The 11,608-nt window shown below is 46.3% G+C and overlaps 1 protein-coding gene across 1 annotated transcript in view; it reads right to left on the reverse strand.

Moving 5' to 3' along the window:
* CERS6 (ceramide synthase 6) overlaps positions 1-3,170 on the reverse strand; it is a 236,077-nt gene extending 232,907 nt beyond the window's left edge. Inside the window, exon 1 of the mRNA XM_016200210.2 lies at positions 2,909-3,170. Coding sequence (XP_016055696.1) covers positions 2,909-3,078 — 170 coding nt within the window. The 5' untranslated portion in view covers positions 3,079-3,170. The remainder of the gene's footprint in view (positions 1-2,908) is intronic.
* Between the last annotated feature and the right edge of the window lie 8,438 nt (positions 3,171-11,608).

Raw genomic sequence — 11,608 nt, forward strand, 5'->3', positions numbered from 1 at the left:
GCCTATTCACAGGCTCGGCCAAAAGCCACTGAATTGAGGCTGCCCCCTTTTTAACTGGCCACGCTGGGCCTTGTTGCTGTCCATGTGGTGCTACAGCATGGCATTGTTCTGGCCACCAATGCCACCGCTGTCAACAGCCCAACAGTGAGCAGGATACAAGAAGACAGAACTCTTCAACTGGGCAAACATCCAATTCAGGCAGTTTTTTATAGAGAGAGATGCGTGCGACTGAGGAGAAGGTATTCAAAGTCACAATTTTAGCCTCAACAAGGGCACTGCAGACCCCATTTAATGGAAATAAAGATGTTGGATAATCAGGTATTTCACAGACATGTTCTCAGCTTTGAAATCAATGACAATAGAAGAAGAAAACCAAATAGGATCCTGAGGGGATTGTTCCTATTATAAAGCATTTCATTTCACAAAGGGAAATGAAACAGGCTCCTTTAAATCATGTTATACGTTCTAGAATTATTACAAAAGAAAAATGTCTGCATGACATATCAGAAGGGTGCCGAAAGTGAGTCGTGCCAGGGATATCAGTATCAACCGGATCAGTTATGTTGATTCAGGCCTTTGATGGATGCTGAGATGAAGGTCACAGGTTAGATGCCAGAATGTGTCATTTAGGTTTGAAAAGAAGAGAAACATGCAGAGCTTGTCATTCTGGGTACAACTATACACTTGGATTTTTAGAGAATTGAGAGAGTCAGAATAGTTAAAAACAGAGGTGTCACAGCTATAGCAAAAAAAAAAAAAAATAGAGACCCTTGCCAAAGTCAGTAGCATCCTATGGTATATAGGTCATACTGAATTATTACTTTGAACATTAACCATAAACTTTCACTTTCCATACAGGCCATGAAACCACTTGTACTTGAATCAATTGCATGAATGGCCACTGATCAATGACCAACTCTCTCCATATCAATATGAGGGCATTTGCTGTGGCTAAAGTTGAAAGCAGCTGACCCCTTTGCATAAACTCTAAGTCACAGGATTGTGCAAAGGAAGAGAAAATTGTTCAGGAAGAGGAAAAATTAACTTCCAGTTTTCATTTATTACATTATTTTTAATTTTTTCTTAAGGCAGATAAAGTCTAAGTATAAAGCTGTCTTCGTTTTCTAATTTTCTTTTTCTCCAACCTAATGAACAGCCTGGAATCAGCTTTCTGCATACAGGTCATCAGCTGATATGCTTTTGTTTTCCAAAGCATAAAACTACACATCTCTTTCAAATGCATTAGCTAGCTTAAAGGGATCCCAGCCAGAACTGATTAGATATCATTCATAACTGTGTGGAGCCCCTACAATGTGTCAACACAGAGCAACCTGCTGTTTCTGAGAGGTGTTTTTGTTGGTTTGTTTGTTCGTTTTGTTTTGCTTTTTGAGAGACTGCAAGGTTAGATATGCATTCCTATTTTATATAAGTAAACATTTGCTCTAGAAGCAACTCTATACCTGCAAACACACCCACTTTCTCGCAGTAAGCCATAGTGCTAGACAGGATCAATGAGGTATCTGTGCTGGATTCCAATCATTTAAAAAATAAGTCTTTAAATCTGTTCCCCTGTGCATGTAATCTCTGCATGTGGACAGCTCACTTAGTACTTATGCAACAATGATGTCCATTGAAAAATGCACCTTTTTTAAACAAAAGATACTTTTTGTTCCCATGAAGCTTTGTCTGTTGCCATTTCCAGCAACAAAAGATACAAAAAAACAAATTTAACATCCCCAATAGCGGTTTCAGACAAACAGAAACAGCAAACAAAATAATAGAGCAAAAGCTGAAGAAGCAAAACCAAGGTGAGTCGAGGCAGGGGAAGAGAGACAGGGTGGAAGTGAGAAATGGAGTCTAAACTCTGCTCTGTGATCTAAGAAATTCAGCCTTTCCTGATGAAGGGGGCGAGAGGAAAAGGGGTGGTGAGGTTTTCAGCTGAGAAAAAGAAGTGTGTGCTGCCATCCAGGTCCTGTTTCAGTAAGACCAGCAGAGCCGAGGCAGGCAAAACCTAGTTGTGACTAAGACTGATTCAATGAAAGCAGCACAAGTTTGTTCACCGCACAGTGCGGCCAGTCAACCAAATCCGAGATTTATAAGTGATAATACGTCAATTCTTTAAAATTTTTTAAGTGCATTCTGGTACCAAAATAGAAGTATGGCTATTCACCGTAAACACCTATCAATTTAATATCATTTTGCAGACTGTGCACCCGTTCTGTCACATCCTCTTGTAAAGAAACAGCTAATGGCCTGGAGGGCTGGAAACCTACAAACTCTTGTCACCTATTTCCCAGGACTGTGGGCCTGAAACTCAGTGTCAGCGATGGAAACCGAATCGCGTCCAGAAGCCAAGGAGTCCCCGCCGAATTGGAGAAGCGCGGTCCTGACGATCCGCGTGCGGGGGGAAGGGACTGGAAGTGCGCGGCGCCTCCGCCCTCCCGGCCGCGCGTCCGGAACGCTCCCGGCTGTCAGGTGGGTGGCGGCGAGCCTGGGCGGGCAGCCCTGCCCCGCAGCGCGGCGCGCTCGCAGGGCGGAGCGGGGCGAGCCCCGCGGAGTGCGGCGCGTCCCGCGGCCGGCCGCCGCTCACCTTTGTTCGCCCGCCCTCGCGGCGAGGAGCGGGCCCGGGAGGAGTGCGGGGAGCGACCCCGGCGCTCGCGGCCCCTCCCGGGCGCCCGGAGGGATCCGCAGGCAAGCCAGACCCCTCTGGATCCCCGAACGGCAGCGGGACTGCGGGGTCAGCAACCCCTTCCCGAACACAAAGATTGGGAGGCGTGAGCGCGAGCGCTGGGGGCGCGGGTGCGTGAGCCACAGAGCACGCGAGTGTGCGTGTGCGCGCGAGGGTGTGCGTGTGTGAGTGCGCGCGTGTGTGTTAGGGGGAGGGGAGGAGCGCTCCAGCTCCGCTTACCTCTCGAAGAGGAGCCGCACCATGAAGATGCAGAAGGCCAGCGGGAAGGCGAGATAGAGGTCCTCCGCCTGCGGGAAGGTGGCTTCCTCCGTGTTCTTCAAGTCCGCCCAGGTGACATTGTGCGGAAGCCAAAACCTCTCGTTCCAGAACCAGGCTAAGATCCCTGCCATCTTGCTTTGTCCACCCGTGTCCTGGCTCCCGCGGCCCGCCGAGCTCTTCGCGGCGCCGGGCGCCCGGGGAAGCGCGCGCTGCTGCTCGGAGCCTGTGCCGCCGCCTCCTGCGCGGCCGCTGCTCTCGAAGGCTCGCGGCGAGCCCCGCGTCCCTCCTCCCTCGGGCCGGGCTGGGGAAAGGAGCCGCCTCGCCTGTCACATGGCAGCGCGGGCCGCTCGCGCTGATTGGTGCGCCCTCGCGTCAAGCAGGGAGGCACACGCGGCCGGCGTGCCCACCCCGGGGGGAGAGCGCGAACGCGGCCCCCGGGGCGCAGGGGCGCAGCTCCGCGCGGCGCTGCCCGGGCCGCGCTCCCCGCGCTCTGGCTCAGCCTTCAGGGCAGCGCCTTGGGGCGGGCTCCCCAGCCCCCCGCGCCCCGGCTTGCTCGCACATGCTCAGAACGCCGGCCCCGGCCTCCTGGAGCTGCGGGGGTCTCGGTCTGCTTCCCGTGCGCCTTCGGGCAGTGAAAAGGCAAGTAGGGGCCGGGCGGTCTTCAGAACCAGCCCTGCACCGAGAGAAAATGGCCAAAGGAGAAGTAGGGGGCGCAAAGAGCGTGGGAGGAAGAAGAAACAGGGAAGGAGTCGCCCACTGGGGCTCTTGGAGAGGCAGGGTGGAAATCAGGAACTGGTGGCACGAAAGGCTTGGCAAGAGCCTCCTACATCTATCCCACGCGGGTCCCCCCCGACCCCATCTCTGACCTTCTGGCCTCCTTGTACTACTGCTGGTCACCACAACCAGTTCCCCCCGGGAAACACCGCCCTCTTATTTTAATTGAGGAGGTGTCAGGAGAAATTAGACACTTAGTTGCTATTTGATGATAGCACCCGTAGCATTCTGTAAAACTGCCCCTCTAAAGGAACCTCTCAGAAAACGCCATCAGGCCACATTTTGGCTCCACAGATCAGTAGAGAACTTTGCTATTTGACAGGCTCATTTTAAATGCCTTTCAAATCTGAAACCTTTAGGGCATTAGGCCTGTCAGGCCTAACCCAGGCACCTTCTCTCCAACAATGTATTTCTTCATTGGTTCAGGAACCGTGTGTGGATCAGTTCAGTGACCCATGCAGATTTTTTTCTTTTTCTCACAATCATCCATTTTCTGCCTGGTTCTGCCAGTAGGTTGTACTGGACCTTTCCAAAAGGCATATAAACAGGCCCCTAATGCACACGTCTTTACTCACCCCCTCTCTCCAGCTTCTGCCCTCTTTTTATGCCTTCCCTCTAAAGCAGTACTGTAAAGAATTACCTCTATTTATTGCTTTCAGTTTCTCTTCCTTCCATTCTCCTTTGAACTTCCTTTTGGGCAGTTGCCCCTCTCTACTGCACTGAACTGCTGCTCTAAGTCACCAATGATGTCGTTGCCGCTAAACCCAGAGGTCAGTTCTCAACACGTCCATCAGTAGCATTGGACCAAGTTGTTCAGTCCCCGAATCTTGAAACACTTTCTTGCCTTGGCTTCCAGAAAACATTGTTTGTTTTCCTCCTACCTCGCGGCCACTTTTCACCGAGTCTCCTTGCTGGTTCCCCCTCACCTTTCTCACCCCATAAAGTTGAAGTGGCCTAGGAGTCCTTCCTTTGTCTGCCTCACTTCTCTATCTACACGCATCCACTCTGTGATCTAATTCAGTACCAAGGCCTTCAACTTCATACGGGTGGCTCCCAAATACATATCTCTAGCCTTGAACTTTCCCTTGAACTTCACACTTCTAAATCCACTATCAATTCAACAACCCCACTTTGATGTCTAAGAGCCATTTCCAGCCTAAACTACTAATCTTCCCCCTAAAATTTTCTCCTCCTGCCATCTTGGCTCTGATTTCTATCTTTTTTGCTTTACTTTCTCAAATCTCCTTTCTAAGCCATCACAAATCCTATCTGCTCCATCTTTGAACCAGAATCACATCACCTCTCACCTTTCTGCTACCATCTTGGTCCAAACAACCAACATTTCTTTCTTTTCTTTTTTTAAATTTATTTTTACTGTTGACACTATTACAGATGTCCCCATTTTCCCGCCTTTGCCTGCCTCCACCCAGCCCTGCCCCTCCCTCTGGCCATCACCACCCTGTTGTCTGTCAACCAACATTCCTCACCTGACTTTCCCCAAGAGGCTCCTAACTCAGCCAGAATGATCCCGTTGAAATGTAGGTCAGCTCACTGCTGTGCTTCAAAGCCCTACTGCCTCCCCATCCACCCCCCAAAGTCATTTCCGTGGTCTAATATATTTCACTCCATATTAACTCTCTGACCACACCTACTCCCTCCTCTCCCCTCTCCGTCTCTCTTACTCTTCTTCGATCACATTGGCTTCCCAGCCCTTCCTGCAAAGCACCCAGCATGCCTCAGGGCCTTTGCACATGCTTTCCTCTATCTCTGGAACTTTTTTCCCCTAACTGTCCAGAAGGTCACTCACTCAGTGAAGCCTTCCCTGGCCACCCTAGTTAATCTACAACCCTCACTCCCCACCCCACTCTTCCTATCCAGCTTTCCTACTTTGTTTTCCTTCAAAGCATGTGTCACCGTCTAACACAATATATTTCTTACTTATTTCTTTATTGGTCTCTCCACACATACATACAAATGTAAGCTTCAAAACATTAAAGATTGTGTCTATCACTACTCTATTCTTAGCGCTTAAAATAGTGCCCAGCCCATAGTAGGTCCTCAATAAGCTACTGAATCACTGAGTCACATTCCTCCAACCTCACAGAAATCTTCTCTAGGAGAGGGGGGAAAAGTCTGAATAAATAATTGTGTTAAATGCTTATATACTCATATGAAGAATAGTATGGGCATAAAGAAGGGATCGGTCAGTTCTGAGGTGGAACAGGAGAGGGGTCCTTGACATGAGTCTTCATTGGGGAGCAGGTGTCACCATCCCCACCGTAGACCATGCAGCCAGCTGCTCAGTGTTACTGACGACCCTCCAGGAAACTGCCTTGGCATCAACTGCATTCTTATAGGCCACAGAGAGGAGTTTGTTAAGGTCTCTTGCCACCTCTGTGGCAGGAGGTCATGTCATGGTGGAGCCTGGCCTTCTGGGCCAGCAGACTCCCGCCATGGCTACCTCAGTCCCCCATGTCACGCCCACGTGTGGCTTGACCATATCTTGCATTCTACCCTAGGACTTCTCTGCCGTCCAGCAGGTCCCGCTGTGTCTCCAAGCACGTACAACAGGAAGTGTTGGTGAGTAAATGCCCTGGGGCCTGAACTTTGGTCAAGGGCAATGGAAGCCAGTATATAAATGTTTATTCCTTTCCCACTCCTGCCCATTGGTCCACACACAATAACTTCAAACAGCCTCTCTGAAAATATCCTGTGATACAAAGCAATCAGCTTATTTCAGTAACTCACTCCCTTCTATTTTCTCTCTTTCTCTGCCTCACTCTCTTTTTTCCTCATTCCTGCTTCTCTGAAATTACAACTTCCCTGGAATTGCGCTTTTTTTCTGGAGAAGACAAGCTAAGATAGTATTCCGTTCCTGTTCACCAACTTTGAGAAGGGGGTGGGATTTCAGGAACATTTTGAAAGACCGGTTTTGTTGGACAGTGGAATGATGATTTGCTACCTCTCTGTGAATCTTATGCAAGTCACTTAGTTTCTAAGAACATTTTGATGCCCTTTGGTGTAAGTTGTGCACCAATCGTTCCTGTCTTTACCTGTGTTACTCAACTGTCATGAGGCTTACATGAGATAACACATATGGGAAGAGACTTGTAAACCTTCCACCTCTACGCACATGTACAGTGTAGCAAACGCCTACTCTTTGATCTGCCCAGCATATCTTCACCAGACAATAGCCCCTCCCCACCATCCTGCATCCAAATGATTACCCCATAAATACAATAGAATACCTGACCATATTTTATTGGTTCCAGGATGGACTTTTGGCCCAAGAGAGCAATTAAAGTTTGTCTTTAGGTATTGGTTGGGGCAGGGGTCAAGGTGATCTTTCTCTGTACACTTGGACTCTAGGATTTCAAACTCAGAAGCTGCTAGCCCCATGCTTCATCATATGGGCAGGGAAAGCGGAAACTAGCCTGAAACAAGGGAGAAGAAAGCAGACCTGTAGAATTAAGTGAAGGTAAGAGACCTATTTCCACAGGGTACCTGGGGGCCAACTGCTTTCTCATCCATGAAACAGTCATATCTTCACAAAAAAATTCCACTTTTTTTTTTATTGGGTTTCTGTTCTTTTCATCCAAAGGAGTCCCACTATAGACGAGACATTACTCTTAGAGTACACATCTTTAAAACCGTGCTGACCTCAGCTCAGGACCTGGGGAAGGTTGGTCTCAGGAAAGACACAGCACAGCGCACCTCCCACGGAAGCCACTTTATACCTGCGCAGAAAAGACTTCTAGTTGTTGACCCAGGAAACCAAAATACAATGTACTCATCAGATGTGTCTGTAGCTCAGTGAGAAAGCCAATAATTGGCCTATAAATAGAAGGTATAAGGAGAGTAAAAAGGTGAAAAAAAGATTTTGTTGGGGGTGTGGGGTGACACTGCCTACACTGCATATTAAGAAAGCATGCTCGGGGTCCTGAATATGAAACAACCTATAAGAACACACCCTCTTTTTTCCAGGCAACAAAGCTGAGCATCACTCTGCATTCTTAGGCACACCCAGGTCTCAGTCCTTGTACATATATTTATGTCTACTTAGATACAAGAGAACAGCCAGAAGTTTAGCTGAACTTCCAGGATGAATTGTATAACACAAACTTATAGTGCTTGTTCAACAAAAAGAACACAAAGCCTATTTGGGGAGTAGGATGTGCTCATGTGAAAAGCCAAAGAGCAATACACACTGGCACCGGTCAAGATGGCACCGGGCAATATATGATGAGTGCCCGAGGACTGCAGATAACAAGGGCTTCCTGCTCGAAGGAGGAGAAGACATTCGGTGTTGAGGAGGAACGGGCAGAAATGAAATCTGACTCTGAAGAATGAATAGGTTTTGGAAAGGCATGAGCAAAGGGAAAGCGAGGAAGGTTTGCTTAGGGACAGCAAACACATTGTAGCTGAGAAGCCGGATTACAAATGGCTTTTACTATGAGGCAAAGGAGTACTCCTACTTATTTTAGTGAAAATAGTATTTTATCTGTGATAATAGCATAGCGGTGATTCTATGGCACAATGTCTGGTACACAATACATGCCCAACTGTTCTAGGGTTTTAACAATATACAAATAAATTAAGTTATTGCTTGAAACACAGGACAGGGCTAAAGTAAGCACTGAACTCAAACACTCAGTTCATTGATTTTAAAGGAACCTGGTTTTCACTGGGAATAATGTGGAAATATTGCCAAACATTATTTCTGCAGTCATTTCTCGTGAATCATCTTACTGTGGTTGGCAAAACTATCCTAAATAGTCTCTTGTTTTTTGCTGTCCAGGTGGTAGTTTTCATTGATGCAGGATGGAGGGAGGGGGTTGGGCAAGAATTAGTCAGGATTCATTAGCACAGTATGGAAACCACTCAGCACTGCAGAAGACTCAGCATCTCCTTCCATCTTAAGGATATGAGTGCTAAATTCACCGCATTGGAGCTAAGTCAAGTGTGCAACCTGGACAGGAATTGAATATACATTATTTGCTGGGGGTCCTCCACAGGACTGCTCCCTCCCATGCTCACAGTCTTTCTTACAACCATGTCAGGTATTAGAGGTCTGAAGGTCTTTCTCCTCCCTCCTCTACTTTCACAGACCCTCTCTCTGACAAATCTTTTCTAATACTGACAACCATCAATTACTCCTGTATTCCTAGCTAAACCAAATCACTGGCTGGAGCGTCTGTCTTCTCTCAAATAATCAAAACCTAGTTAAATGTTAATTGTTCCCCTTGCAATTTTCTTTAACATACTAATGTTATGTCAGCACCCCACTAAATTTTTCAGCATGCCAAATTTGTTACGAAACTAACAAAGGAAAGTTAGAAACAACCGGGGTACCTAACTGAGCTGTCCAGTTAGGGATTACATTCAACTTAGTTATACGTCTAAAATTTCATAGGTACGTTCAATAGGTATAGTCAACCATGATGGCCTTTTCAAGGTGCACTTATAAGTGAATAGCATTTAGGGGAAGGGGCTCTGAATTATTAGCCAGAAATCCTGAGTTCTGTTTTCCACTATGCAACGGTTTTTATAACCAGAAAGAAACAGAGAACTCAAACCAATCCTCTGGCTAATTTGTGGGAGGAATGTGTAACCGAAAATATTGCTGGAAATTACTGACTTTATTTAGAAACAGTATCAGGACTGGAAGTGACCTCATATACCAGCGAGTACAATTCATTCTCTGTGCCCGTCGAAACTATTATTAAACATCTCTAATGACAGGGAACTCACTACTTAAGAAATCGATCCATCTCATTTTGGCACGTCTATGACTGTTAGAAAATCCTTTAGTGAAGACATTATCTTCAGGGGCCTAGCAAAATCTCCTTAGGTTTCACATTTGCAACATAGGGATAATATGTTTACGTTGACTGGATGGACTTCGAACTCAAGGACAAGATTCAGGTCTAGTAACATCACCTTGAACAAAACACAACACTGTGTATTTGACTAATCGAGTTTACAGAAAGGCATTAGGGACACCTCTGAGTGAAAGTCCATGTCCCCTTGGCATTCCCGGCCTCTGTGAACAACCACAATAAAAAAGATTAACTTGCCTACAGGTGATTTATGGAGAACTCAGTGCTTCTTTCATTTTAGACATAAAAAGGGTGACCAGGTAGCCCTGAAAAAAGGTTTTCACAGGTAGGTATCATGGGAATCACTTGTCAGCTGTGTTGATATGGAAAAAATTATAACTCTTGAAGTTGAAATCCTGTGATCTTCGTGAATTCTACAGAGCACGGGTGACTTTGTAGCATACGGTCTCCTGAATAAGATGTGCAAGATAAAGACAAGGAGAGAAGAATGGTCGTGTTAGATACAGGAGCTGGTAGGGGAGCGCCTGCCGAACAGTAGGTTAGAGGGCAGGCGACCCACCGGCACCCACGCCAGGGCTAGGAGTTACTGTGACCACAGGCCTATTGAGCTGCTTCGAGAAGAACTGTAACTGTCACTATCAAATCCAAGAAGGATGGCAAGAATATGCCATGTTTTCACAAAGTGGGGACTGCAAACTGAAGTGTCTTTAGAGGCCCGTGGAACAGGCCCTGTGAAAGAAAAAAAGTGGTACACTGGAGATTACACAAATCAAATTATCCATTTCCCTACCCTTCTCCTTTAAAAAAGTTTTTTTAATTATTATTAAAAACAGGGTTGGGCAAATCAAAAACATTTGTTGGCCAGAGTTTGTAATCTTCAATTATTTCCTTGTCTTCACACCTAAAGGACTCTATTCATTTAGGAGGTTATATTTTAAAAGGAATACTGTTTTATCTTCGTAAAAAATGGAATTTAACTATCCGAATAGTGAGGCCTGTGGAAATCTTGGGGAGACATTTAGTGTGCATATTAAGTGCACTAACTTTGGAGTTTAAAGAAAAGTAGGTTCTAAGCACTAGCTTTGCCAATAATACCTGTTTCTCATTAGAAAAATTGCTTGACCTCTTGAAACCTCAGCTTCTTCACATGTACAAAGGGAATAATATTAGTACTACCTACTACATGGGGTTAAAGTAAGATTTAAATGAGATAATGTAAAGTGTTTCGTTTAAATGGAGGTAGCTTATATTATTGTGTGTTATAACAATGTGTATAAAATTGCATTGTTTTAGGAAAGGAAGACCCAGACTCTGTTGAGATACTGTACCTTTTAGGCAGGATGAGCCTTTCACAGCTAATGAGCAGGCCTTTTTTTCTGAGATTCGTAGGATTAGCTTTCGCTCAGCAGAGAAAGTGAGGACAGGAGGAAGGGAGAGAGAGGAGAGGATGGAGCTGTCAGAAGCTCCTGCGCCCTGCTGTGTGATTGCTCGTGATTTTGCTGCTAAGCTGCCATAAACATATTAGAGAAAAACTGCTTAAAACCAGTGATAGCCTCGTTCGGGTGGCTCAGTTGGTCGAATGCCGTCCCTGAACACCAAAAGGTTGCAGGTTTGATTCCTGGTCAGGGCACATTCCTAGGTTGCTGGTTCCATCCCCGGTCAGGGGGCAACTGATCTATGTCTCCCTCTCTCTCACTCTCCCCCTCCCCTTCCTCCCTCTAAGATCAGTAAACATACCCTCAGGTTAGGATTGATTGAATGAATGATTGAATGAATGAATGAATGAAACAAGTGATACATTGTGGAAACTCATAGAGACTAGGTGTTGATACAAACGGCTTATACAAACAAGGAAGCTGGAGCATGGATGCTGAGGCAAGTCTGAGAAATTGTGGAAATGGATTTTAAATCTCAGGAGGTCAAGAAACTGGAATTTGAGTCAAGTGTAAAGCTGACTAAAAATGAATCAGCAGCTTCATCAAGCGGTGAACTTCCTGTCATGGGAAGTGTTCAGGCAGAGGTCTACCTATTAGGAATGCTGGCAAAG

This window comes from Miniopterus natalensis, chromosome 8, assembly GCF_054644295.1.
Source record: "Miniopterus natalensis isolate mMinNat1 chromosome 8, mMinNat1.hap1, whole genome shotgun sequence".
Lineage (NCBI taxonomy): Eukaryota > Metazoa > Chordata > Mammalia > Chiroptera > Miniopteridae > Miniopterus > Miniopterus natalensis.